This window comes from Osmerus eperlanus, chromosome 3 (assembly GCF_963692335.1).
Source record: "Osmerus eperlanus chromosome 3, fOsmEpe2.1, whole genome shotgun sequence".
NCBI lineage: Eukaryota > Metazoa > Chordata > Actinopteri > Osmeriformes > Osmeridae > Osmerus > Osmerus eperlanus.
Window position 1 is genome coordinate 5,359,096 of NC_085020.1, and position 27,201 is coordinate 5,386,296.

A 27,201-nucleotide genomic window follows, 5' to 3' on the forward strand; every position below is an offset into this window, starting at 1 on the left:
TTAGTTATTGTGATATAATCTTTTTTAAATGAAACATCAAATTGTCTGTTGTTCTTTGTTGTATTTAAAGTCTGGTCATAGTCTCAATTGACTGATGTCTTACATAGGATATCTTCAACGATGATATCATTGGTACGTGAACTGGGATCAGACTCTCCAGCTGCATTGACAGCGATGATTCTGAACTTGCACTTCTTGTTCTCTTTGAGGTCTGGAACAGTGAACTCAGTGCTAGGATGCGGCTTGTCGGCGGCGTTAACTCTTCTCCAATCAGGAGCACCTTCCTCGTGGACCTCGATTATGTAGCCCTTGACAGGACTTCCTCCATTCCTCTCTGGTGGGTTCCAAGTAAGTGTGACACTGGTCTTGGTTTTGTCCTTTAATTCTGGGCAAGATGGTGGGCTTGGGGGGTCTAAAGTAGAACATTCACATTTGTGTCAATAGGGAGTAATAGGGTTGTCAAAATTAGCTCTCGCTTTCTTTGCAAGGAGTACTTACTGCGTGGATCAATTGCATAGGCACACTCAGATGATTCGCTAGGTGGTCCAAGTCCTGCAGCATTGCAGGCCATCACTCTAAACTGGTATTCAGCCCCTTCATTCAGGCGGAGCACATTGTACTCCAGACCCTTTACTGCAGGCTTGGTGACAGGAGCTCTGTTGACACGACCCCAGTACACAGCTCCTCTCTCTCTCTTTTCTAGCCAGTAGCCTGTGATGGTGGATCCACCGTTGTCTAGGGGAGGATCCCACGTCACCAGCATGGAGGTGGAGGTGTGTCCGATAATTTTGGGGTTGCGAGGTGGACCAGGAAGACCAAATGGATCCTTAAGGACGACTTTATCAGAATCACAACCGTCACTAATTCCAAACTTGTTCTCGGCTTTGATTCTGAACTGGTATGATCCGTAAGTGTCTAGTTTGTAGACCTAAAGGATAGAAAGTAATTGTCAAATTTGTATTTTAAATACTGAATACCAGCCTTATTTTATGATTTATATAGTTGTATATAAAAACAACTGACAAAACTGTATTGTAATTTGAACAAAACATTTTCAAAAAGTTAGCCTTGAAATGGAAGAGAAAAAAACAATATGAAAGACTGAACATTTCACTAACCCCATATCTTCTGTCAATAACGTTGCAAGTGATCTGTTCAAAGTCAGACTTTTTCTTGCTTGCATCCCTCCTCTCAATGATGTAGTTTGTGATATCACTGCCTCCATTGTCTTCAGGGGCATCCCAAGTGAGATAGCATGATTCAGACTTGATATCAGAAACCACTATAGTATGTGGTGGAAGAGGACGATCTGTAAAAGAATACAAAAAAACGTGTTACAATTTTTTTTTAAACGTCAGCCTTTCAAGTAAATGTTATATTTTAACATTTCAAAATATGCATGATTGTTAGACCACTTACCTAGGATCTCCACTCTGATAGTGTGATGGGCAGAGCCATGACAGTTTGTGCCAGTCAACTTGTAGTATCCTTTGTCTTGTCTGATAGTCTCAGGGATGCTGATCTTGGTTGTGGCTTTAGTTCTGCTCACCTCCTCTGACTCCATCAGTAGAGTCTCTGTGGGCTTCTCAATGACCACCCCATCCTTAGACCACTGGAACACTGGCATGGGAAGGCCACTGACCTCAGCAGGGATGTCAATGGCCTCTCCCTTCTTGACAATGATGGTATCTCTCTTGATGTGTTTCAGGATAGTAATTGTTGGGGCGACTGAAATAAAAAGAGTTTAGATCAACATCATGCAATGCTAATTCAAAAGGCATTACCGGTATTATGAATTTGAGCTTATAAGGATATTCAAAAGAATGTCCCTCAAACCTACAAACTGTACAGTAGCTTTAGTGCAACCCATAAGGATCTTATTTACCTTCATCATCCTGCATGTTAGCGCTGATTGGTTTTGAAGGGTCCCCTTCTCCAACCTCATTCATAGCCTTCACACGGAACTGATACATGTTGTTCTCAGTGAGGTTTTCAATGGTTGCAGTTGTTTCTGTGATGATCTGCCGGTTGGCCACGTCAAATTCAGTTCCATCATGTCTCATCTTCTCAATGTAGTAACCCCTAATAGGACTCCCTCCGTCAGTACGGGGGGGTTCCCAAGAGAGAGTGATGGTGGTCTTGGTCCTCTCTGTGTAATGCAGCTTCTCTGGAGCAGAGGGTGTGCCTGAAATGATATATTAGAATTTAGAATACATTTAAATTTCAGATCGGACAATCCATTTTTTATTTGTATTTTCATACTTTACTCCCTTCATACCTTTGGGATCCACAGCAAGGATAGGTCCAATGTCACATGGGGCTCCAAGACCGTACTTGTTCCTTGCTATAACACGGAGCATGTACTCCTCTCCATCAAGCAGACCCTGAATGTCACACTTGCATGCAGCAACTTCAATAGGTTGTCTGAAGAGTTGCATCTTAGCATCCTTCCTCTCAACCACATAGCCAATGACATCACTGCCACCATTGTCAACAGGGTCAGCCCAGCTTATGCCAATGTTCTTCTTAGTAACCACTGTAGTCTTCAGGTCAGCCACAGGCCCAGGAACGTCTAGTCAAAAAGTAATTTATTTTGATTAATGTAATTTTTCTTAGAATATAAGCAGAATAACAGATGACTCTTATTTCATCCTGACAGAACATTGTGTGTAGACTCACCCATGACATCAACTTTAGTGACAGCTGCCTTGGTTCCACTGCTGTTGGTTCCAGTGACTTGGTACATTCCATGGTCAGTTCTCAAGGCATGCTTGATAAAGAGAACGCTGTTCTTTCCCTGTGTCTCAATGACAACTCTTTCCTTGTCAGTTTCTGATTCGTCCTTGGTCCATTTCACCTCTGGTTGAGGTCTGCCAATCACGATGGCTGGAAGACGCAGGTTGTCTCCGGCGCGAATTATGACTCCATTCTTTACCGAGTCATCAAAGTCCACAACGGGAGGTTCTGAAGGAAGAAATACATTATAAGTACTATGTCTGTTGTGTTATACTTAAAAGTTACACTCGAAAGTTACACTCAAAAGTTACACTCAAAAGTTATACTCAAAAGTTATACTTTTGTTGTGATATATGTAGATATGAAATATAGTGGAGTGTGAATTGATACCTTGAGGTTCTTTTACTGTTACAGGCTCAGTCACTCCTGGCACTCCAGGTCCGCAATCGTTAACAGCAATGATACGGACTATATAGTCAGCACCCTCAGTGAGACCGGTCACAGTATACTTGAGCTCCTTGCATCTAAACTCTGTGCTACGTTTCCATTCCTTCTCTCCAGCCAGAACTTTCTCAACATGGTACCCAAGGATGTCTCCTCCTCCATTGTACAATGGAGGTTTCCAAGCCACATCAATGGAAGTTGCACCAGTGTCAACAATCCAAGGAGTGGGTGGACCAGGCGGCACTGTAGGATGGGACATGATACATCTTAGTGCTCCTCGTAAGGCTACAGTATGTTCTAAAGGTAATCATTGGGATGTGCATTTAGACTTACAGATAGGATCCATGGCAATCTGAGGGTCTGTTGGGACACTGAAGGGCCCAGGACCAGCCATATTTTCAGCACAAACTCTGAAAATGTAAGTCAAGCCCTCCATAAGACCCAAAACCTTGACCTCCAGAGAGTTGAACAGGCTACGATTGACCCTTGTCCAGTGCTTGCTGTTGATCTCCTTCCTCTCGATCCAGTAGCCCAGGATGGGACTGCCATTGTCTTTGGGTTCATGCCAGGAGATGTGGATACTGTTAGCGTTGACCTCTCCAATCCTAGGCATGTTTGGTGCATCAGGTGGATCTGAGGAAAGAGTAGAGGAAGACACATTTGACATTGTTATATTAGTAGAAATACTAATAGTGTTAAAAACAAACCAACCAGCTTTTTTAATTGAATATATAATTACCAAATTGATTCTTGGCAACAAGTGGCTCAGAGACACATGAAGGTCCACAGCCAGATTTGTTTTCAGCGGTGACGCGGAAGATGTACTCCTTTCCTTCAATCAGTTTGGTCACAGGGTAAGTGCAACCCCTAAGGGTTGAGGTCACTGTTATCCAGCCAATCTCATCATTCTTGTTGTCTTTCTTCTCCAGAATGTAGTTTAAGATCTCGCTGCCACCATCATCCAGAGGAGGTTCCCAATTGCAGATTACAGAGGTGTTTCTGGTGTCCTCAAATGTGAAGTTCACTGGAGGTCCAGGTTTATCTAGACATCAAACAGATGCCAGTGTCAAAGCAGGCATATACACATACAGTGTAAGCAAATGTAATCAATACAGTGTAAGCAAATGTAATCACACAGCTTGCACAGCTTGATAGTGGCAGTGTTTAAAATAGGTGTCTTACCAAGAACATTGACCTCACAAGAGGCAGTTGCAACTCCATGAGAGTTCTCCACCCTGATGGTAAAGCATCCATGATCCACTCTCACAGATTCACGCACCATGATAGCGGTTTGGCCCTTCTTGGTCTGGTCAAAAGAGAGACGCTGCAGGATTGGAGTTACGAACACCTCCTCAGGTTCAGGCACCTTCGACTTGGTCTTCTTCTTAACCACTAGTGGTTGCTGTTTCTTGACAGGCTCCTTCGTGACATCCTCATTATCCCTCAGCCAGGTCACCGTGGGATAAGGAGAACCAGAGATAAAGGCATCCAGGCGGATTTCCTCTCCTTTTCGGATGCACAGGCCAGACTGCAGGCGTGCGTGGAGGGTGACCTTGGGAGCGTCTGAAACACGTTAAGTGAGATGTTATTAGATATAACTTTTTAGTAACGTTTTAATGTATCACAGAAGGGCCCTCCGAATGGTTGATAAAGCCTATCCTTACCAACAGCATCACAAGCCTTTATCAGTGGAGTGCTGCGAGATGGTTCACTAACGCCAGCAGCATTCTCAGCCCTGACACGGAACTGGTACTCCATTCCTTCAGTTAGGTCAGGTACAACATAGGAGAAACCAGGCACCAAGGATGGGTTGATCCTCTGGAATCGCTCTCCCTCTTTTTCAATCTTCTCCAGAATGTAGCCAGTGATAACACATCCGCCATCATATTCTGGTGCTTTCCATGTCACAGTGATGGATTTTGAGGTTGGGTTAAGAGCCTCAACCTCAATCGGTGGATCTGGCTTCTCTGTAAATTAGTAAGGAAAGTGGAAAATTATAGCAAATATACATAACGGCAAGTAATAAGGTAAAGACAGGGGCACACATTTGCAATCATGTTCTGAATACCGTGATATTGTTACAGCCTAAATTAAAATCTTTCATTTTAATTATTCAGAGGAGCAAATCGTACGTTTTATTTCTTCAGTGATGACAGGGTTGCGAAGATCTAGGAACACTCCCGGTCCAACTTTGTTGACAGCCTTCACCCTGAAGTGATACTCGCAGTTGAGGAAGAGATCCTTAACCTGTCGTGTCAAGATATTCTCTCCTGACATCACAGGCATGTAGGTCTTCTTAGAAGCCTCTCTGCGCTCCAGTACATAGCTGAGAATGGGGCTACCTCCATCATCCTCTGGAGCCTCCCATGACATTTTGCAGGAGGTACTGGTAATGTCACTGGCACTAATGTCCTTGCATTGGCCAGGAAGACCTGAGGAAATGACATTGTGAAACAGTCAAATTCATTATCTACTAAAACTGAAATATGTTATATAACCTGCAGGTTGAATACCACTAAAGTGGTCTTACCAATAACTTTAACATTGATGATTCCAGTTGCTGTTCCAAGAGAGTTCTCCAAAGTGATGCTGTATGCACCGGCATCACCACGAACACACTTCAGCAGCTCCAAGTGAACGCTGTTCAGCTCACAGGTCATGGTCAGTCTATCATCAGCCTTACACTCCACTGTGTCCTTCTGCCACACCATCTTTGGTTTGGGAATGGCTCTATATGGGATGTTGATGTGGAGTTTCTCACCCTCAACAACAACAATGTCTTGGGCCTGTACATCCATAGTAGGTATACCTGAGAAAGACGACAAAGTAATTGCAAGTTTTGTATATTTTCAAAATGGCAATTGTTTTACACATATTGACCGAAGTACACTTACAGTCAGGGTCCTTGGCAAACACCTTGTCGGAGATTGCGGAGGGGTCACTGACACCGATGGAGTTGATGGCACGCACCCTGAGGACGTACTGTTTCTCTGGAATAATGCCCTCCTCTACCTTGTACTTAAGCTCCTTAATTGGACGAGAGTTGACCCTCATCCACTTTTCTGTGCCAGCTTCAGAAAGTTCAACATGGTATCCAGTAATGTGGCTGCCTCCGTTCTTTGCTGGGACCTTCCAGGTGATGGAAATATGCTCCCTGCTGGCGTCGGGAATAACCAGATCAAGAGGAGGAGATGGAGGACCTTTGAGAAAAACAAAGTACAACATATATATTTAGTTTGGCTTTTATTTGAATAACGAAAAAAGTAAAAGGCTATGACCACAAACTTACTTGTTGGATCTTCAATTGTGAGGATCTCAGTAGGTTCACTGGGATGTCCAACACCAGCCTCATTCTCAGCACGGACTTGGAACTGAACCTCGGTTCCTTCATCCACGTCAGTTACCTTGTACTTGCATTCAGCGCCTGGGGTCTTGCCAGACTTCACCCAGCGGGTTGCCAGCTTCTCTTTCTTCTCAATGACATACCTATAAAATACATAATATATGCATTAAAATGTGAATAATAGAAGTACGATTCAGAAAAGGCAGTCCTAAAGTCGTCTTGCATACTTTGTAATGGGTCTTCCACCATTGCTTTTTGGAGCCTCCCATTTCAGTTCAACGTGTCTCTTAGAGACCTCCAACACAGTCAAGGCATATGGTGGCCCAGGAGTGGCTAGAAGAAAAACACACAAGTTTAACATAAAAGTACACCATTTACCATGGTAACATACTGTATGTCATATCCCAATACGATTTGAACTTACTGAAGGTGTCTTTAGCCAGTACGGCGTCTTCTAGTTCATAGTAATCACTTTGTCCAACAGCGTTCTCAGCAGCCACACGGAATACGTACAGTGTGCCCTCGTTTAGAGGAGTCACAGTGTACTTGATCTCCTTTACAGTGGTGTCTACTGTCTGCCAGGTTTTGCGTCTGACATCCCTCTTCTCAACTAAGTAGTTGGTTATTGGTGAACCACCATCATTGTCTGGAACAGCCCACTTCAGGTCAGCATTGATCTTAGTAATGTTGGTCACCTCAAGCCAGCGAGGAGGTGATGGAGGGTCTGGAACAGCAGATCAAACAGTCATTATATGTCAGATGCATAATACCCTTTGAATACATGGTCATTGAGGATAATTCTACTGAATACCCCTTCAATACATGTTGTGACTTACAGAGTCTCTCCTTGCAGACCACTGGATCGCTTGGATCACTGGGCTCACTCTCTCCAGCCACGTTGACAGCCTTGACTCTGAAGGAGTACTCCTGCTTCTCCATAAGCCCCTTCAGGAAGTGTTCTGTCGTTGGGATATCGTCTGCTACACGAACCCACTCCTCAGTTCCTGTCTTCTGAAGTTCAATAATGTAGGACTCAATCTTGGCCCCACCATCATGCTCGGGCCTGGTCCATTGTAGGCAGGCTGACGTCTTGGCAATGTCTTTGATGTATGGTTTACCAGGGGCCCATGGAGGATCTAGAACACAACATGGGTTTAGAAGAACATGTTTTCTTGACTTTCACCCACAATATATATTTAAATAATACTTGAATGCTCCAAATCATACCAATTGGATCTTTAACCAAGATTGGATCAGTTTCAGTGCTTGGCTTTCCTGGTCCTGCGAGATTCTCTGCCAATACACGGAATCTGTACTTCTTCTTGGTAGGCAGTCCCTTCACCCTGAAATGAGAATGGAAACAAACTTAGTCAGACTGTAAGAAGAATTATGTGCTAATAACCATTGCCCTTCACCAGACATACCTGAAGGTGGTGTCCTTAATAGGCAACTTGTTGCATCTGATCCATTTGTCCTGTTCTTGGTCAAACTTCTCCACCCAGTAGCCAGTGATGGGACTACCACCGTCCTCATCAGGCTCATACCAAGTGAGAGTCAAAGAGTCCTTGGCAATGTCAGAGTGCTGTACTCTTGTTGGAGCACCAGGAGGATCTAAAACAACAGCATATCATCGATGAACTACAACATCTAGTTCAATAATTACATTGTATTACGCATTTATGTATTCTATATAGAAATTGAATCTTTACAACAAAAACTATGTACCAAAGGAGTATTTGGCAATAATTGGCACATGCTCGGTAGGGGCTCCAATGCCATACTGGTTTTCTGCCTGAACTCTAAAGACGTATTCTTTCAGAGGAGTGAGCTTCAGGGCATGGAAAGTCGTTTGCTTCACAGTAGAAGACAATTTCTGCCACTCTTCTTTGTCAGTAGCACGTTTCTCAACAATGTAGTTAGTGACCACTGAACCGCCGTCATCTCTTGGAGGGTTCCAGGCCAGGAAGCAAGACTCATTGGTGATGTCAGAGATGTCAAAGGCAGCTGGAGGACCTGGCTTGTCTGTTGGGTAAGATGAAAAGGAAAAAGAAAAATCATTAATATGTTCAAAGTTGTGGATTCTTAGCGCAGTATGTAGTTTTAATGTAAACAAGACATCATAGTACCAAGAATGTTGACATCAATAGTTGCAGTTGCACGACCACTGCTGTTGACAGCTTCAATGATGTACGTGGCAGTGTCTTCTCTTATTGTTTTGGCAATAGATAGCTTGGAATGACCAGGCTTGGTGTCAATGGCAACATGATCGTCTCCCTTCAAGACCAGGTCAGCTTTGGTCCATTTCACTTTGGGTTCTGGCTTTCCAAGCACATCAGCCGGGAGCTCAATCTTTGTTCCAGCCCTGGCAGTCAGTCCAGCAATCAGTTTCACGTCCAGCTGAATCTCTGGAGGTTCTGTTTGGATAGAATGTTTAATTAGAGAGCTATTTTATAAATGATCAAGTCCTTTGCACTGGGACATTATGAAATAATGTTGTACCTTTTGGATCCACAGCCAGGATTTCATCTGTAGCCCTGCATGGATTGCTGGCTCCCAGTCTGTTGACTGCTCTAACACGATAGGCATACCACTGTCCTTCAGTCAAACCAGTCACCTGGAACCTGAGGAAGGCACAATTTTTTTTATTTTCGAACAATCTGTGTAGTTTATCATCAGTAACAAGGTCTAATATAGCATGGATAGAGACACAGTAATGTAGAAGTTAACTTACTTCAGCTCAGGCAGGGGTTCACCACATGGCTCCCATTTGTCTGAGCCTCGTTGACACTTATCAACAACGTAGCCTTTGATGTTTGCACCACCATCATACTTAGGTGGCTCCCAGAACAGGAAGATACCTTTGGCTGACTTGTCCCTCCATTTCAGATTCTCAGGCGGGTCTGGCACAGCTGTTAACCAGAATGTTTTATGTTGTTTTAAATGATCCATTAAGATACAGTTGGAATAAGAACATGTGGTATTGAGTAATACTTACTGGCCGGAGAGGACACATTGACTGGCTCATCGATGTAGGCAGGCTCTCCTGGGCCACATTTGTTGCAAGCAGTAACACTGAAAAGATACTCCTTGCCTTCAATGACATCTGAGACAGTGTGCTCCAGATCCATGACATTGGTGGCAACCTAAAAAAGTCACCACAAGAGGAAATTCAATAGATGATTTTGTCAGCAACAATGGAAGCTGTGATTGTTCAAAATGGCTAAGATGGTGTATAACAGTAATCGCATGATAATATAACGTACCTTGACCCAGGTCTTGCGAGATACCTCACGTTTTTCAATTTGGTATCCAGAGACTGGGCTTCCCCCGTCATGTTCTGGTGCCTCCCACATCAAATGCACATGATGTCTGGTAACCTCTGATACTTTGAAGTCTTTAGGTGCACTTGGAGATGCTAAAAATAGCAACATAACACAACACAGTGTTCAAAAAAGAAATACTTTAAAGGTTTGTTTCTATTGTGCTTCAATTATTGAAGGTAAATTCCTATATTTGCAGTTCTTACCAATGACATTAACTTCAATCTCTCCTGAGACAGAGGACACATCATTTTCCAGTTGCAGGGTGTATGTTCCCTTGTCTGGACGCACACTTGGGGTGATGACAAGCTCTGTGAAGCCACTCTTTGTAACCATGGATACACGGTCACCAGTGGTCAACTCCTTGTCTCCAAATCTCCATTTAGCTTTGGGTGTTGGGTATCCAGAAATAGGGACACGTATTGTGAGAGCTTGAGGAACAATGACCTCTAGACCATTCTTGAATGCATTGAGGTCCATTGAAGGTGAAACTAAAATGAAAAGAAAGATGTAGGTGTTACCACACGGTTCTAGATATTTTACTAGACTATAGACTATATGTCGATTCAGAAGATACTTGAACGGGGCTAATATGGCATAATGTACCATGTATATCGTCAGCCAAGACAGGTCCAATCTTATCAGCTGGATCAGACATTCCAGCTGCATTCTCAGCCATAACTCTGTAGTGGTACTTTTGACTCTGCTTCAGACCAGTCACCTGCACCACAAACATTAGTTATGAACAATTTCCCAACTTAACAGGATTAGTACTATATATATATATATACACACACATTTAGTAGAAAGTGTTGGTACCTTATAGTTCAGGTCTTGGCAGAGCCTAGCGTTGCATCTTAGCCATTTGTCTGTTCCATCCTCACACTTCTCGATGATGTAGCCTGTGATCATGCTGCCTCCATTGCTCATGGGAGTCTCCCAGGTCAGTTGAACAGAGTTCTTTGTTGGATCACTGAAGTTGAAGTTAAGTGGTGGACTGGGTTTCTCTGTAAATAGGGAGTATTTTAAAATGGTCACTGCTATGCAATTTCTTTTGTATTAAATTTAAAAAACTTTCATGTAACTCACCAATGGGGTCCATGATCTTCACTGGATCTGTGGCAGCACTTGGTTTGCCAATTCCTGCTTTGTTTTCAGCTTTGACTCTGAAGATGTATTCCTTGTTCTCAACCACATCACTCAGAGTGGCAGAGCGGTCCTCTGGCTTGCAGACCATAGCAGCCTCCCATTTCACAGACGTCCTATCACGGAGCTCAATGATGTAGGAGGTAACCTCAGATCCACCATCGGAAAGTGGAGGTTTCCAGGTAACGGTGGCACCAAACCTGTTCACAATTCCAACCATAACGTTCTCAGGAGCTTCAGGCACATCTGTGAGAGAAACAAAATACATCACATCCGCTTATAATCAAAATATTGTATTCACTGTATTATTTGGGCAGATTCTTTTACTTTTGTATCGTGTTGTAAAATATGTTACGGCTGTTGTCCAAGGCTTACCAAACTTGTTCTTAGCTTGGACAGCTGTGTCTGTCTTAACTGTCGGGCCACTGCCCACTCTGTTGCGAGCACAGACACGGAATAGGTACATGGAATCCCTCTGGAGTCCGCTGACGCAGTATTCTGGAGTGTCAGCGCGATCAGTGGACATGGTCCATGTCTTGCGCTTGATATCACGCCTCTCTACCACGTAAGCAATGATCTTGCTGCCACCATCACTCTCTGGTTCATCCCAGGCCAAGCTCACCTCACCATCGGCAGTGTCAACCACCTTCAGGTTCTTCACAGGTCCAGGGACATCTGCCAACCACACATAGTTGATTAAGTACTGTTCTTTGGAATTATTTTTCCAAGTTAAAACGTATAACTTAATGCATATTTGTACAGTTTTATCAGAAGATCTTCATGTTCCCTTAAGAGCAGGTTCTGACATTCATACTTCGAAACCTTTATTTTACTTACCAATGACATCTAGGTTGATGAATGCCTCTCCCTGTCCGTGTTTGTTCTTGATGACAATCTTATACCTTCCCTGATCATTTTTATTGGGGCTCTTTAGTCTGTATTCTGTCTTGTCTGTAGAGGTGTCAATGTTCTGCACTGGTAAGCTGACATCCTTGTAGAACCACTCAGCCTCTGCACGAGGATAGGCATCATAGGGAATTGTCATGACGAAGGGTTTCCCAGCATCAGTCACCAGGTTCTGGTCAGTGGTCTTGATCTTTGGCACAGCTGGAATTGGTAAAAAAGGGGAATCAGACAAATATCAATACTGTAAAAAAATTAATAAAAATAAATTTACATAAAGCGCATGCAGAGAAAAGAATGTGGATGTTTGTGTGTAATGAGCTGTGACAGCTGATGTAAAAGCACTACAATGATAGCATGTTCATCATGTTCATCATGTTCTGACATACCTGCCAGCTCCAGCTTGGCTCTGGCGTCCTTTTCCTTTGCAACGATTCTGTACTCTCCTTGGTCACGGGGCCTAATCTCACACACTTGCAGTCTGTGGACCTTTCCTTCACTTATCATCTGGTACTTGTCACCCTGGACAATGATCATGTTGTTCCTCATCCATTTCACTTCAACTCTGTCTTTGTTGAGCTCCACCTCAAACAAAATGTCTGAACCTGGAGGCTCAAACACATCCGCTGGGGGTCTGATGATCTCCACAGGGGTTTCTGCGAAGAAGCATAATACATGTTAGACACACAGTTTAGAACATCTGGATGAGGAGTTTAAACCAATCATTCTGTTAGGTAGGCACAGAAAAATGAATAACTTGCCTTCAACGAAGAGTCTGGCCCGGGATCGCCTGTCATCAACTCCACAGGCATATTCACACTCATCATCTGGTCTGCACTCCTTGATGCGCAATTTGCAGATCTTGCCAGCTTTCTCAAACTTGTATCTGTTGAACACATGAACATGAAAACTCTCTGACAACTTTCTAAAACAAAATCCACTTGATTACAAATTCAATTACAAATCAAAAGCAAAATATCGTGAACAAAGCTAGTTGGACAGGAGGCTATTTATGAAGTACCTGGGACCCTCTCTGATCTCACGTCCGTTCCTGTACCATCTGACTGCAGCCTTCTCTTTAGACAGCTTGCAAGTGAACTCTGCCTCCTCAAACTCAGTGATGGTCTGGTCTTTGAGTTGTGTGGAAAAGTCTGTGGGTGCCTCACTGATGATAAGCTCAGCGGTGCATTTGTCATCACCGACAACTGCGGTGTATTCACCCTCATCGGCCAGAATACAGTCCTTGATGGTCAGCGTGTGTTTGTCTTTGTCTACCCTGTACAGGATGCGCTTGCTGAGGGTAACCTCCTGGCCGGCCTTCATCCATTTAACCGTGACATCAGGTCGGTTCACCTTGCATGTAAAGACAATGGTCTTTTTCTCTTGAGTATCAATGTCTTCAAGAGGCTCCAAAAACTTGAGTTTCTCCTCTGTATTTTCAAAAGACAACAAATTAATTAGACATTGAAGTAACAAAAAAAAGCATGACGTTGTCCATCCACATCAATTAAATAATGGCACTCACCTTTCACAGTAGCATTGGCGGAGACCTTTGCATGTTCACCGCGCTGGTTGGTTAGTGTAATAGTGTAGGTACATTCATCTGTCCTTTGGGCATCCTTGATCCTCAGAGAAAAGACATTGTCTTTCTGGATCATGATGTACTTGCTGCTCTCAAACATAGTCTCTTCCTTCTTCAGCCACTTTGCTTTGGCTCCCTCAGTGTTCACCTCACAGTTAAAGACAATCTCATGTCCTTCCTTCACTTGCGTATCTTTGATGGGTGTAATTATCCTGAGTTTCTCTGTTGTAAGAAAGAAGTGTCCACATTATCCTCCTTCATACGTGTCTTTTGTACATATGGTTGAGAAAAGCAACACAGACGTTGTATAATACTTACCAATGACATACAACTCAGCTGAAGCTTTGGTGGAGCCAATGAAAGCAACATAGCTTCCTTCATCCTTTGGTTCACATTTCTTTACAATAAGCGCTCTCCTCTTTCCATCACAGACAATGTCGAATTTGTCCCCAGCCGTAATCTCCTTGTCATTCTTAAACCATTTGACATCATAGGTGTCTTTGGAGACCGAGCAGACAAACTCAGCCTTCTCTCCTTCAACCACCTCCTGACTCTGAGGCCTGGCAATGAACTCGGCAGCAAGTTCTGGAGGAAACAAACATACTGTCACACTCAAACATGGTTTTTGGACTTTCTGAATCATATTATACACCATACATCATTTTTGTATGTTTGAATGACATTTCACACTATCAGAGGGTGTTAAACGTATAGTTTTTGTCCTTGCCATTCAGCTTCAGAGTAGCAGATGTCTTGGCGTTAGAGAGTCTACAGTTGTACTCTCCAGCGTCATCCATTTTGAGATCCTGGATGATAAGAATTCTCTTCCTTCCATCTGCAATGTGTTCATATCTTCCTCCCTCAGGCAGCTCCTTGTCACCCTTGTACCAGGTGACTTCAGCACTGGGCTTTGATACTTCACAGATCATTTTCACGCTGTCTGTCTCTGTTCCTTCCACATTAGACAGGTTCTTTGAGAACCTAGCTTCCTCCTCTGCAAGGGTAATATATTTTAGTCATCAATCCATGGATCTACAATATGTCTCTTGTAGAATGTTAAAATAATAACACTTACCAATGACAGTCAGCATGCCAGAGGATTTTGAGGTTTTTGCATCACATTCATATTCAGCTTCATCATCAAAGACTGTCTTTGTGATGATGAGAATGTGCTGGAGACCCTTGGAAATAATTTCATACTTCTTTCCTTTTCTGATCTCATTACCATCCTTGAACCAGCGCACCTTTTTCGGCAGAACAAAACAATGTTATTACATATGAATGCCACATATTCCAGGCACATGGTCACAACTCATGGCATTAGCATTCGTTGGCGGTTAATCAAACAGTTCTCACCTTTGCAGACTCACGAGACACCTCACACTCAAATCTTGCAGAGTCCTTCTCTTTGACTTCAACGTCATGAAGTGGTTTGGAGAACTCAACATAAGGAGCTGTAAGCATATGACCATATTTTTCTCTGAAATCATTTTGGAAATCCATAAGAAAACCACATTTTATTAGCAATGAAAGTGTTACTTACGCTCAACATTCAGGAAAGCAGATGTTTTGAATTCCTTTGCGTCACAGGTATATGTCTTAGAATCATCAAGTGTACACCCTTGAATGATCAGTTTTCTCTTGCGGCCATCAGCAACCATTTCATGTTTCTTAGTTTTGCGGATTTCCTGTCCATCTCTGAACCATTTGACTTCAGCCTTTTCTCTGGAAACTTCACATTCCAGAGTAGCAGTGGCCTCCTCTTCTACAGTCTGGTCCTCCAGAGGTTTGGTGAACTCAACTGGTGGCTCTGTTTAGAAAATGATCAAATAATTAGAAGTAAAAAATGAATCAAACTACATTACAGTTCTTATTCAACTGAGAAGATCAACATACCAGGTAGCAACTGGACAAAAATTTGAATTAAAATGCCCTTTCCATTTCAGTTTTTATTAAACATGTAATTCTCAATACACATAAATGAAGCAAGACTTACCATTAACAGTAAGTGTGGCCTGAGCGTTGAAGTCCTTAGCAGTGAGTTTGACCTCACCAGCTTCTGTTAGTTTGACATCTCTAAGAGTCAGAGTGTGAGCTTTACCCTCAGCACGGGTTACAACCTATAAAAGAAAAACACATTGATGCAAACAAATCTATACACATGTTATACACACTATACACTATACATGTCTCTCAGAGCTGCACTTGACAGTAAAAATAGCTTTGAGAAATGCAGGCATGATAGGACAGCCTACTGTTATCACAAACAGATAGAGGTTCCTCTGTGTCTAGGCCCTTATATGTACAATATAAAAACATGTTAAACTATTTCAACAGTGTTTTTATTTTACATGAAAAACTGTAGGAATGTCAATTTTAGTAATACTATCACAATATATACTAGTTTGTGTGACCAATTTGCTTACTAATAAAACCAGCCTTCTGGTGATAATAGCATTGATTTTGTAAAGTCTTATGTACTCACCCTGTCGCTTTCTACCATCTTTGTGCTTCCAAGGAACCATTCTACAACAATGCCCTCATATGACAGCTCACAGTCAAAGGTTGCAGTCTCTCCAGCTGTTACAATGACATCCTTCAGCGGACGCAGCATACCAATTGATCGAGCTTTGGATCCAGGAGAAGCCATTGTTAGGTCACCCAGTTATGAAATGTAATTCTCCCACAAAAATCTTGCCAAAATTACTTGTTCCATTAGACTTCAGAACAACAGAAGCAAGTATGACTTCTCTTTGGTAACCTACTTAAGTTGCATGTTGAATGTGTTCTCGTGTGTTTGATTTGCAGCAAACTCTGGACAGAGGAATGAAGTAGCTCTGCAAAACCCTAACCACCCACTCTAGATAGATAAGGTATGTGGCTTCTAAAATAGCCACAACACCCGATTGGCCATTAGCCAAACACTGCCCAAGCCTTACTTATTATTGGTCAGCTAGAAAGGTGATGGGCACATGATGTCAAACTCATAATCATGTTAGCATTGCACATAATGAAAGATAAACTATTTCAATAACATAACATGCTGTACTGTAAGTCTACATCAAAACAAATGCCCAGCAACATAGTTTTTCCTCTGAACTCACCCTTCACTCTAAGCTGGGCATTGGATTTGGCATTTGCAGCCTGGAAGTCAACTCCTCCAACTTGATCCATGCGAACATTGTACAGTATCAGCATGTGCTTTGTGCCTTCCTCCTTTATTTCACAGTCCTGGAAAAGGTTGAACAAAAAGACATTAGAGATCTTCATGTATGTCTCTTGTCTCTCTATAAATTAGCTCATTTAACTCCCAATGATCACGCTCATCCTGTGATGGATAATACTCTTACAGGAGACTGGTGAAGAGCTTCTCCTTTGAGCTTCCAGTGACCATGCACATCCTCCTCAGAGATCTCTGTCTCAAAGCGAGCAGTCTCAGTCTCTGTGACTTCCACACTGTACAGGGGACGGACTATCTTGATGTCACGCTCTGCAGAAGAGAAGCACATATTTGTTTGCATTAATTTTGCACGCTGAATTCTCTGGAATTAAATGTCCTAAAGGTATAATTGTTTTACCACACCTTCAATATCCAGCCTGGCTATGGTTTTGTCAGAACCACAGTCACAGGTATATTCTCCAATGTTGCCTTTTTCTGCCTTCTTGACTGTCAGAATACGCCTCTTTCCATCAGCTTTAATAAGAACATTCTTGGATGGAATAATATCTTGTCCATCTTTAAACCATTTCACCTGAGCAGAGGCCTTGCTCAGTTCACAGACCATCATTACTTCATCCTTCTCCACTGCAGTATAGTCTTGCAACTTGGTGACAAAGTATGGCTCTCCCTCTGCACAACACAAATACAATTTTTGTCAAATAATTATTGCAGCTAGTACAGGAAGCTTTTGGTCAGTGCATGCTAATACAACTTTTAACACATTTACATACCAAGAACTGTCAGCATGGCCTTGGAGCTCTTTCCCAATGCTTCAACTTTGATCATAGATGTGTCATCAATGGACACTTCCTTGAAGGCCAGGGTGTGGAATTTGCCATTCTCTGACATGTGCACCACTTTGCTGGGATGCAAACGCACATCGTTCTTGTACCAAGTGACCTGGATCTTGTCATGTGAAAGTTCAATACTGAACTCTGCTGTCTCACGCTCCTTCACTGTGACATCCTTAATGGGCTTGACAAACTCAAGGCGAATACCTATCCGGAAATTATAAGTTAGTTATCTTATTATAACAGGCACTGTGGATGATCAGTTGAACACTGTAGATGGCAAATGTATGAAATAAATGTTAATTACCCTGGATAACTAGTTTGCCAGTTGTTCTCTTGTCCTCAGCCTCAAACATGTACTTGGCTTCATCATCAAATGCAGCGGATTTGACCACCAAAGTGTAAATATTTCCCAGTTGTGTCATCTCAAACTTGTCATCGGATTTCAACTCCTGAGATCCCTTAAGCCAACGGAAGCTCTTGGCCTTTCTTGACACTTCACACTCGAACCTTGCCTCATCCTTCTCATAGACTTGCACATCACTCAAAGGTGTGATGAAGGTTAGTGGAAGTTCTGAAATCATAAAAATAACAAGATAAATAATGTAATAAAAACTTCTATTGCAGCAATATCAGATGAGAACATAATAATAATAATAATAATAATAAATGTTATTTATATTGCACTCTATATTTAAGCAATCTCCGAGTGCTACAAATCATATAGTAATACAAATTAAAAATAATTTAAATATATATATATATATATATATATATATATAACAATAAAAACTAGAGAGGATACAATTTCTGGGGAAATTGTAGGGTGTGCTTGCTTACATCGGTTGCAGATGGGTCCATTTAATAAACAAGCTGAACATCCTTTGAAACAAGCTATTCTAACCACGTTGTCACCGGCAGTATTTTTCAGATGGAATCGCGATTCAAACAGTACTAGTACCATCTCCTGACTGAAAATATGCCCCCAAACATGTAAATAAGCTTGATATTTATTTAGGGGGAAAAAGTTAAAAAAAAAAGTTTGCTGGAAGCGATCATTGTCAGTAACAAAGCCAAAAGCGACTTTTTGGTCTCAGTCTAGAGCCCTGCCTGGAGAAGCTGAATTGTGCTACGAGCAAGCTACTGTAGCCTAGTGCTAGCTGCTGTTGCTAGCCAAACTACGGCACGATACGATACTTGCTGTGCAACAGTCTCTATGCACGTCGTATCTAATGCGTTGTTGCTAACGTGTGCCGACGTTGTGACGTAGGCTAGCACTGAGTACCCTTCGTTGACACAAGGCACTATTTTGCCACAAAAACGTAATTCAAACTTAAACCATGCCACGGAACGTACATAAAAATACAAGCAACTCAATCGCTACCAAGACGAAACTTTTGACACCTACGCTGTCTATGTAGTCCAAATATTGACTGAGGCTTAGGGGTGGGAAAAGAAAGAATAAGAATATATATGTGAGAGAACAAAGGTTGTGCCCTTGCCGAAGGCAAAGCACACCCAATAAATAAAAAAAGATCAAGATCAATAAATAATTAAAAGCAAAACCTATAAAACACATTTAATTAAAAGCTTTAAAAATAAATATATATATATGTTTTAAGGATTCCTTCAAAAACATCTGTCGTCTGAGGGGCCCTAAGATGGTCAGGGAGGGCGTTCCACAGCTTAGGCGCAGCAGACACAAAGGCCCTATCACCCATGCTGGATAGCTTGGTTCTAGGGGCTTTAACCCTTGTGCTGCCTTCGGGTCACATGACCCAAAGGTTCATAACGAACCATCGTTGTGTTTACCCAATTTTACCCAATACAAAAACAAATAAAAATAATTTTCTTTTAACCTTTGCAATGTGGGGGGTCTGAAAAAGCCCAACGGTTAAAAGAAAATGCTTCACTTTGTTTTTGTATGCGGTTAAGTTGTCACAATACGACGGTGGGTCACAATGACTGATGGGTCAGAATGACCCGAAGATAACACAAGGGGCAAGGGTGTGTAATGTTGCAGATCGGAGGGTACTTGAGGAGGTCTGGGGGTGAGGAGTTCCTGTACTGGTAACTGGGGGCATGTCCATGAAGGCACTGGTGGGTGAGGAGGGAGACCTTGTATTGGATTCTGAATGGGACAGGTAGCCAGTGAAGAGTTTTCAGGATGGGTGATATGATCATATTTGAGCACCCTCATTAGGATCCTGGCAGCGCTGTTTTGAATGTATTGCAGTCTCTGGATGCTCTTGCCAGAGATCCCGATGAGGAGTGCATTACAATAGTCCAGCCTGGAGGAGACAAAGGCGTGGACAAGCTTCTATGCATCTGCCAGGATGAGTGTTGGACGGAGTTTGGCGATGTTCTTGAGGTGGTAGAATGATGTCTTACAGAGGTGTTTTATGTGGTTGTCAAAGGTGAGCTGAGAATCTATTTTAACACCCAGGGCTGCGTTTCCCGAAAGCGTCGTAAACCTAAGTTGATTGTAGAATCCATCGTATGACAAATCTTAGTTTTACGGGCGGTTCCCAAAGACATCGTAGCTAAAGTGTCTCTTAAAAATGTGTAGCTCTTGAAAGCGCATAGATTAGCCTACTCTTTACGAGCATGTTTGGGAAACGCACGTAAGATAATTTGATGGTTTTGTTTTTTACTCGATCGTTGCTACGATCCATCGTTATCGGGAAATGCAGCCCAGATTGGTGACAGAAGCATAAAGTGGGATGTTTTGGCCGGAGAAGGTGACACTGTTGATGGTGGAAAGGCGGAGCTGATGTGGTGTTACAACTAATATGGCTTCCATTTTGGAACTATTCAACTTCAGTTGAATAGTTCCAAGTTGAGCATCATCCACGCCTCTATCTCCTCCAGGCAGCTGGTCAATGTGGATGTTGGCAGGGGAGCAGAAGAAGTGGGGGTTGTCCTGAGGTAAAGCTGTGTGTCATCAGCGTAACAATGGAATGATATTCCGTGCCTGCTAATGAATTCGCCAAGAGGGAGCATGTAGATGGAAAAGAGGGTGGGGCCCAGCACAGAGCCCTGAGGGACACCACAGGTGGCATTGTGGGTGTGTGATTTGGCTTTGCCCAGGGCGACGTGCTCAGTCCTGCCGGTGAGGTCTGAGATAAACCAGTTGTGAACATTTTCTGAGAGTCCAATTGTGTATTGCAGGCGGTGGAGGAGGATATTGTGATCTACTGTATCAAAAGCAGCTGTTAGGTCCAGGAGGATGAGTAGAGATGAGGAAGCAGTATCTGCTGCCATCAGGAGGTCGTTAGTGACCCTGACCAAGGCTGTTTCAGTGCTACATAACATAATGCATTCAAGAAACAACAATCATACCTTTCACTTTCAGATTAGCTGTGCATTTAGCATTGGCAGCCTGGTATCCCACTTCACCTGACTGGCTGACTTTGCAGTTGTACAAAGTCAATGTGTGCTTGCCACCTTCCTCAACAATTTCCACATCCTGTGAATAATTTTGTAAGATCAGTGAAGAAATGAGTACATCCCAAAAAATTATATTCACAGATTGTCTTTGCACTCTGAATATGTATGATATGTTATATGAATATGTCAATGAAACATACAGGGGAAGGATTTAGGACATCTCCCTTCAACTTCCACTGGCCATGGACATCATCTTCAGAAATCTCAACCTCAAAACGAGCCGTTTCGCCATCAAAGAGTTCAACTCCATACATGGGTCGAATCACCTTGATATCACGAGCTACAATAGAATTTACATAACAAGGTGTTCAAACAAACAAAAAAGCCTAATTTGCTTAGAAAGGAAATTCATGTGCAACAGGGGTCAGAAACACATACACAGACACAGAACAGCACCACCAAATGCCAACAACATTACACAACACAGAACACACAATGGAGACACACCAACAAAAGGGGCCAATTGGGACAGTAGCCTAAAACAGAAATACATCATAATGGCCATTGACACGAAGAAAATAAATAAATAATATCGAAAAGAAAATCTAGATGTCAGCCAAGTGAATTCAGGTTCCTAATAGCCACAGGCATAGCCTAATACCTTCAATATTGATGTTTGCCATGGTCTTGTCAGTTCCACAGTCACATACATATTGCCCTCTATCTTTTTCCTCCACTTTCTTAATGGACAGGACTCTGCGTTTCCCTTCAGACTTCATGGTCACCATCTTGGAGGCTTTGATCTCTGTCTCTTTGTGGAACCACCTCACAGGGACGTCTTTGCTGAGTTCACAGTCCAGAGTGACCTCGTCTTTCTCCACAGCGGTATAGTCTTGCAACTTCACTATGAAGACTGCGTCACCCTCTGAGAAGAGCGTTAAATCGCAATTAAAAAGCTTAATTCCAGTTTGTACCACAATATCATATCATACATGACATCAATCTGGCGTACTACATGAAACAGTGCATACATTAAACAGATGGTCAACAATAAGACAAACAGAGAGAAGAAAGACACAGTCGTGGTTACCTATCACCGTCAGGTTGGCAGTTGACGATATTCCTTTAGCCTCTGCCTTAATTTGGCATGTATCGTCTAGTGTCAACTCCCTCATTTCTAATGAATGTTTCTTTCCTTCAACATGGTTGATCAGGGTTCTGCTTGGATGGAGTTTTATTTCGTTTCTGTACCACGTCACTGTCACATTTTCATGAGTTAGCTCAAACTCAAATTGAACCGTTTTACCTTCCTTCACAATTTGGTCCCTTAGTTGTGAGACGAATTTGAGCCTCATACCTACAATGCATTAGGTAAGTGCATAACAGGTTTGCTGTTATCAGCGAGTAAGGCTAGTCATCCATCAATAATCCAGAAATTTATTGACATAGAAGATTATTAAGCACAAAAAGAAATGATCATAAGAATGGATTAACCAATACTTACCCTCAACTGTAAGTTGGGCTGTTGACTTTTTGCCCAAAACTTCAATAGTATATTGTGCCTCATCATCAAAGTCACAGTTGTTAATGACCAACATGTGTTTCTTTCCATCATCAATAATGTCATATTTAGAGCTTGCTGTTACAATGTCAGAGCCCCTCAACCACATGACTTTGGGCACATCTTTTGTGATGGTACACTCAAATTTAGCCTGTTTCTTTTCAGGTACAGACACGTCCTTCAAGGGGACTGTGAAGTCCATTTCCATTTCTGGGAGGCACGGATAATGATTAAACATGATACAAACATACCTGCACATCGTCAACTTTCCTTTTCTGTTTCCTGAGGAAAAAATATTAAAAGTACAGGTACTATTGTGTTCCCAACGGCTTACCTTTGACTGTGAGCACAGCGCTGGTGATAGCATTCAGAGCTTGGTAAGACACTTCACCAGACTGGTCAAGTTGGATGTGTTTCAGAGTGAGGAAACGTTTCTTGCCCTCAGCTTTGATGTCACATGTCTTAAAGAAAAAGTTAATACATTTAAATTAGATTATTTATTTAAAAAAATGTATGCGTATTTTAAGTGTAAGGTACAGAGCTGATGACTCGGTCTTACCGGTGATCTTGTAAGAACTTCTCCCTTCAGTTTCCATTCTCCAGCTACATCTTCCTCAGATATTTCAGTCTCAAATGAGGCCTGTTCCTTCTCAACCACCTCCACACTGGAAAGGGGCTTCAAGATCTCGGCTTCCCGCTCTTTATTTAACAAAAACAAATTGTAATCATATACTTCATTTTTGTACCTTCGTACTGACAACATTGTAAAAACAGGTGGTTCAACAAACCTCCAAGTGTTAGTTTAGCTGCATATCTGCGTCCTTCAACTTCCATGGCATATTCTCCTACATCTTCAGGTTGTGCGTTCTTGATTGTAAGAGTTATTTCTTTTCCTTCCTTCTTCACCTCAGTCTTGCTAGTTGGATCATTAGGAATTTCATTGTCTCCCTTGACCCACTTCCAATTGGGTGTGTCTTTGAAGAGTTCACACTTGAATGTGGCTGTGGCCTTAGGTTTCACATGCTGGTCTCTCAGTGGTTTCACTAACCAGTCTCTGATGATTTCTGTAGGAATGAACAAATAAATGTAGAGGTATATCAATCATAAAACCATTTAAGTTACTCGACTGATGCATTTAACATTTATTTTAAAGAAGATTATTGTATAATTTGGTACATACCTATTACTTTGACAGTAGTTTCAGTCTTAATGTCCTCACATTCACATGTATATACACCAGCATCTTCTTCCCCTGAGTTCTGGAGTGTAATTGCATGTTGCATTCCAATGACATTGATGGCCAACTTCCCTGCGATTTTCTTCAAGGGCTGACCATTCCTCTTCCATACAACATCTCTCTCTTTGTTCAGCTCACAGGTCAGGTACATAGACTGTCCCTTGATGACGGAAGTCTCTTCTTCCAAATTCTTAATGAACTTCACAGGCAGTTCTAGAGAAATATAATTCAAAACACTATAAGGACATTACTGTTACAAACAATTAGATACAAACAATTGCATATGCAGCAACTAAGTCATTACTGTGTGGTTTAAATTGATGAAAAATGTATTCATTAGCAATAAAAATACATTAAAAAATGAAATATTTAAACTCGTAAAATACCTTCAACAATGAGTTTGGCTGTGCATGTTACTTCTTTGCCTGCATTCTTGGCAACGCATGTGTATTCGCCAGTGTCAGAAAGTTGGACATCAATGATATTCAGTTTGCGATCTTTGCCATCAGAGGTGAATTTGTGTTTTGGGCTCTCTCTTAGGTTGCTTCCATCTTTCATCCATGTTGTTATTGCAGTAGAGGGTGAAACCTCACACTCGAACGAAGCAGCAGAGCCAATAGATTCAGCTTCCTTCAACACTATGTCCTGGAGTTTTTTAATGAACTTAAGGGGAACAGCTTTGAGCTTGAATCCTCCGAAGGGTTCCTCTGGTGGTTTGTCTCCACCAGGTCTCATTCCTCTACCCCTGCCACCATCACCAGGGGATGGTGTTTGCTTCGCTGTAATGAAAAAAGTTAAATACATTAAGATATCTGTTAATAACTTGTATCTCACCAATACTTCACCTCTGGCAAGTCTGGAAATTTAGTTTTTGATGGTTTTTAGATTGTTTCCAAATAAACGTGTGCATTCGTAACAATGCCCTGTTTAGTTTGTATTAACTAATGCTTAATAGAAGCGTTTTTGAATGTAGTATGATGTGGATGCACATGTATGAATACATGTAAATATGTGTATACATATATATTTCTCATGAGTATGTTCTTTTCTGTTTTTCTAGACAATATTTTGTCTACTTGGAGGACTCACCTTGACTCAAAGTCACTGCTTAAAGAGCAAATTCTTACACAAGACAATTTAGATATACAGACATGAAGTTTGGTGCAAGAGTGATATAAGATTTTAAAGATGAAGCATTGTGTTACAAGAGTTAAGCTTGTATATTCTCACCCCCAAGACCTCGGCCTCTGCCTTTTGGTGGCTCCTCCTTTGGTTTCCCATCTGGACAGAGAACAACAGTGTGACAACAGAGTCTATTGTGGTAAACACAATTACATACAAAACAGACTCACAATAGATAAAAATGGACAAACCAAATATGGTATGGACAAACAACGCAAGATAATGAAAATGAAGAAAGTCTTACATAATGTAATACTGTATACAACATGACAGGCACATGAAACATCACATGATGGAAAATGAGGAGAAATGTGGTATAAACTAGTACCAAATGCATTTAGAATTAGTACAGATGATTTGATGACCTGAATGAAGAACAAGATGAATTAGACACACACACACGGAACACAGAATAAATGAGAACAGATGTTAAGATGGAAAACACAGAAACTTTAAGATGGATGGATGGATGTAGATGGATGGATGGAAAGAGGAATGAATAAATTGGTGGAGGTAGATGAAGATTAAATGATGTGAGTCATCCTCTGAGTCGTCACTTGGAAGGTTCTGCAGTCGCCACCTCACCTCGTCTGTCACCTGGCATCCCGGGGGTCTCAACTGCCCCATCTTCCAAGGATTCATCTTCCCAGTCCTCTGTGGAACCATAACTCTCACGAGGGACAAGCTCCCATCCCCACGCTTCATCCTCCTCTTCTTCCTCCACATCTGGCTCATCCTCATACACCTCCTCCTCCAATTGAGTAGCAATTTTTCTCATCTGCACCGCTTGAGGTGAAAGCTCTTTCATCATAGGAATCTTTTCTGGTGCTTCTTGGGTCTGTTGCTGTGGTGATGTTTTAGTTGCCACTTTTTTTAGGGAAATGGCTTCAACTGAATCTTTAGGGGAATCTTTTTGAGGTATATATTTGCTTCTTTCTGCACTGGGCTTCCTTTCCATAGATATGGATTCGAGTGCTTTTGGCTTCAGTTTCTCAACTCTTGGTGAAGGAGTCTTCTTAAGCTCTACACCTCTCTTGATGGCCTCTACATGCTTTGGAACTACTTCTTTCTGTTTAATCTCTGCTTCTTTTGACAGGCTCTCTATGTTCTTTAACTGAATTGGCATATCTTCCTTGATACTTTCTTCCTTCTTGGGAGGGACCACTTTCCCTGACGGGCTTGGTTTTTGTACCACACCAGGCTCTTTGTTTTTGTTTCTCTCAAGTCCCTTATCTGGAGACTTGGATTTTCTCTCAGTAGTATCTCTTGATTCTCGACTTTGTACTTTACTTTCTGGTTTCTTCTGTATTTCCTCAGGGGACTTTATAACTTTTATCTCAGCTTTAGGAGACTTTGCAAATGGCTTCAATTCAACATGTCCACTCTCCTTTTCTGGAGTAGAAGTCATTTTAGCCTTTGAAAGGGGTTTATGAGAATCCTTTGGTTTTTCGTCTTTAGGTTGATGAGCTACATGTTCTTTCACCAGTTCATCTCTATTGGGTCCCTCATCTCTTTTTGAAACTCCAAAGGGACTGTCTTTCTTAACAACTGATTTCTGTATGTCTTTGGGTGTAGCAGTTTTTTCAAATGGTTTTAATTGCACAGTTTCTTGTTCTTTCTTATCTGGTATCTGCTTTGCTACTTTTTTTAAAGCTAAACCTGTTTGATCCTGGGGTTCTTCTTTATGGAACCTAGGTGTTTTCTTGGAAATTGTCTTCACTTCTACCTTCTCATCTTCAGGTAGATTTTTCAAATGTTCAGCTGACTCTTGAGTGGAATCCGTAGGTTCCTTTTGGTTACTATTGTCAGCTGGACTGCCCATCTGCATGTGATCTTCTTTATCATGGTCAAAATGTGGAGCTTTGGTATGAGCCTCAAAAAGCAGTTTTCCATCAGATGTCCGAGGTGTGACTTCCTTTGCCTTCTCTTCTGAAGGAATCTTGGGCACGTTTTTAAGTTTGATGATGTCTTTGTCTTCCTCCTTATCTCTTGAAGGTATTTTCACCTTCTTCAAAGTTGGCACATCTGGTTTCTCATCCTCCTGAACATGAATTTTACCCTTTTTGGGTGTTGTCGTGTATTTTTCTAAGACAGCAAAAATGTTCCATAACATAAAATGTATAAAGCACATACAACACAGAACTCACTCAGAACACTGAACAACTTGAAGATTTTTGTTCTGCATAACAACCAAACTAAAATACTTACTAGACAAGGATAGGAAAGTTTGACATAAAAACAGATAAAGGTAAAATGGCAGGTAAAATGTCCCGCACATAAAATAAAATTAGACATTACATTTACATAAATATTATACATATAAAGTTAAGATATATTATCAAAAAA

The 27,201-nt window shown here is 41.8% G+C and overlaps 1 protein-coding gene across 1 annotated transcript in view; it reads right to left on the reverse strand.

The window, feature by feature from the left end:
- Nucleotides 1-27,201, reverse strand: part of LOC134016979 (titin-like) — a 137,283-nt gene that overhangs the window by 62,958 nt on the left and 47,124 nt on the right. Inside the window, exons 82-141 of the mRNA XM_062456225.1 lie at nucleotides 24,904-24,954; nucleotides 24,060-24,452; nucleotides 23,617-23,886; nucleotides 23,225-23,500; nucleotides 22,996-23,135; nucleotides 22,771-22,897; nucleotides 22,380-22,646; nucleotides 21,966-22,232; nucleotides 21,537-21,800; nucleotides 21,076-21,215; nucleotides 20,828-20,954; nucleotides 17,793-18,059; nucleotides 17,426-17,692; nucleotides 17,058-17,324; nucleotides 16,825-16,964; nucleotides 16,579-16,705; nucleotides 15,960-16,102; nucleotides 15,471-15,594; nucleotides 15,018-15,284; nucleotides 14,831-14,928; nucleotides 14,550-14,718; nucleotides 14,202-14,468; nucleotides 13,793-14,059; nucleotides 13,418-13,696; nucleotides 12,914-13,322; nucleotides 12,654-12,778; nucleotides 12,282-12,548; nucleotides 11,827-12,096; nucleotides 11,365-11,664; nucleotides 10,933-11,235; nucleotides 10,663-10,850; nucleotides 10,450-10,564; nucleotides 10,050-10,334; nucleotides 9,787-9,938; nucleotides 9,519-9,666; nucleotides 9,255-9,432; nucleotides 9,023-9,144; nucleotides 8,650-8,937; nucleotides 8,249-8,545; nucleotides 7,948-8,134; nucleotides 7,751-7,866; nucleotides 7,360-7,659; nucleotides 6,948-7,247; nucleotides 6,751-6,856; nucleotides 6,470-6,666; nucleotides 6,075-6,380; nucleotides 5,711-5,989; nucleotides 5,313-5,612; nucleotides 4,845-5,147; nucleotides 4,363-4,743; nucleotides 3,920-4,222; nucleotides 3,514-3,813; nucleotides 3,127-3,423; nucleotides 2,680-2,964; nucleotides 2,279-2,572; nucleotides 1,886-2,185; nucleotides 1,420-1,728; nucleotides 1,119-1,309; nucleotides 499-928; nucleotides 104-412 (exon numbers count right to left, since the gene is read on the reverse strand). Of these exons, the coding sequence (XP_062312209.1) occupies nucleotides 104-412; nucleotides 499-928; nucleotides 1,119-1,309; nucleotides 1,420-1,728; nucleotides 1,886-2,185; nucleotides 2,279-2,572; nucleotides 2,680-2,964; nucleotides 3,127-3,423; nucleotides 3,514-3,813; nucleotides 3,920-4,222; nucleotides 4,363-4,743; nucleotides 4,845-5,147; nucleotides 5,313-5,612; nucleotides 5,711-5,989; nucleotides 6,075-6,380; nucleotides 6,470-6,666; nucleotides 6,751-6,856; nucleotides 6,948-7,247; nucleotides 7,360-7,659; nucleotides 7,751-7,866; nucleotides 7,948-8,134; nucleotides 8,249-8,545; nucleotides 8,650-8,937; nucleotides 9,023-9,144; nucleotides 9,255-9,432; nucleotides 9,519-9,666; nucleotides 9,787-9,938; nucleotides 10,050-10,334; nucleotides 10,450-10,564; nucleotides 10,663-10,850; nucleotides 10,933-11,235; nucleotides 11,365-11,664; nucleotides 11,827-12,096; nucleotides 12,282-12,548; nucleotides 12,654-12,778; nucleotides 12,914-13,322; nucleotides 13,418-13,696; nucleotides 13,793-14,059; nucleotides 14,202-14,468; nucleotides 14,550-14,718; nucleotides 14,831-14,928; nucleotides 15,018-15,284; nucleotides 15,471-15,594; nucleotides 15,960-16,102; nucleotides 16,579-16,705; nucleotides 16,825-16,964; nucleotides 17,058-17,324; nucleotides 17,426-17,692; nucleotides 17,793-18,059; nucleotides 20,828-20,954; nucleotides 21,076-21,215; nucleotides 21,537-21,800; nucleotides 21,966-22,232; nucleotides 22,380-22,646; nucleotides 22,771-22,897; nucleotides 22,996-23,135; nucleotides 23,225-23,500; nucleotides 23,617-23,886; nucleotides 24,060-24,452; nucleotides 24,904-24,954 (14,244 nt within the window). The remainder of the gene's footprint in view (nucleotides 1-103; nucleotides 413-498; nucleotides 929-1,118; nucleotides 1,310-1,419; nucleotides 1,729-1,885; nucleotides 2,186-2,278; nucleotides 2,573-2,679; nucleotides 2,965-3,126; nucleotides 3,424-3,513; nucleotides 3,814-3,919; nucleotides 4,223-4,362; nucleotides 4,744-4,844; nucleotides 5,148-5,312; nucleotides 5,613-5,710; nucleotides 5,990-6,074; nucleotides 6,381-6,469; nucleotides 6,667-6,750; nucleotides 6,857-6,947; nucleotides 7,248-7,359; nucleotides 7,660-7,750; nucleotides 7,867-7,947; nucleotides 8,135-8,248; nucleotides 8,546-8,649; nucleotides 8,938-9,022; nucleotides 9,145-9,254; nucleotides 9,433-9,518; nucleotides 9,667-9,786; nucleotides 9,939-10,049; nucleotides 10,335-10,449; nucleotides 10,565-10,662; nucleotides 10,851-10,932; nucleotides 11,236-11,364; nucleotides 11,665-11,826; nucleotides 12,097-12,281; nucleotides 12,549-12,653; nucleotides 12,779-12,913; nucleotides 13,323-13,417; nucleotides 13,697-13,792; nucleotides 14,060-14,201; nucleotides 14,469-14,549; nucleotides 14,719-14,830; nucleotides 14,929-15,017; nucleotides 15,285-15,470; nucleotides 15,595-15,959; nucleotides 16,103-16,578; nucleotides 16,706-16,824; nucleotides 16,965-17,057; nucleotides 17,325-17,425; nucleotides 17,693-17,792; nucleotides 18,060-20,827; nucleotides 20,955-21,075; nucleotides 21,216-21,536; nucleotides 21,801-21,965; nucleotides 22,233-22,379; nucleotides 22,647-22,770; nucleotides 22,898-22,995; nucleotides 23,136-23,224; nucleotides 23,501-23,616; nucleotides 23,887-24,059; nucleotides 24,453-24,903; nucleotides 24,955-27,201) is intronic.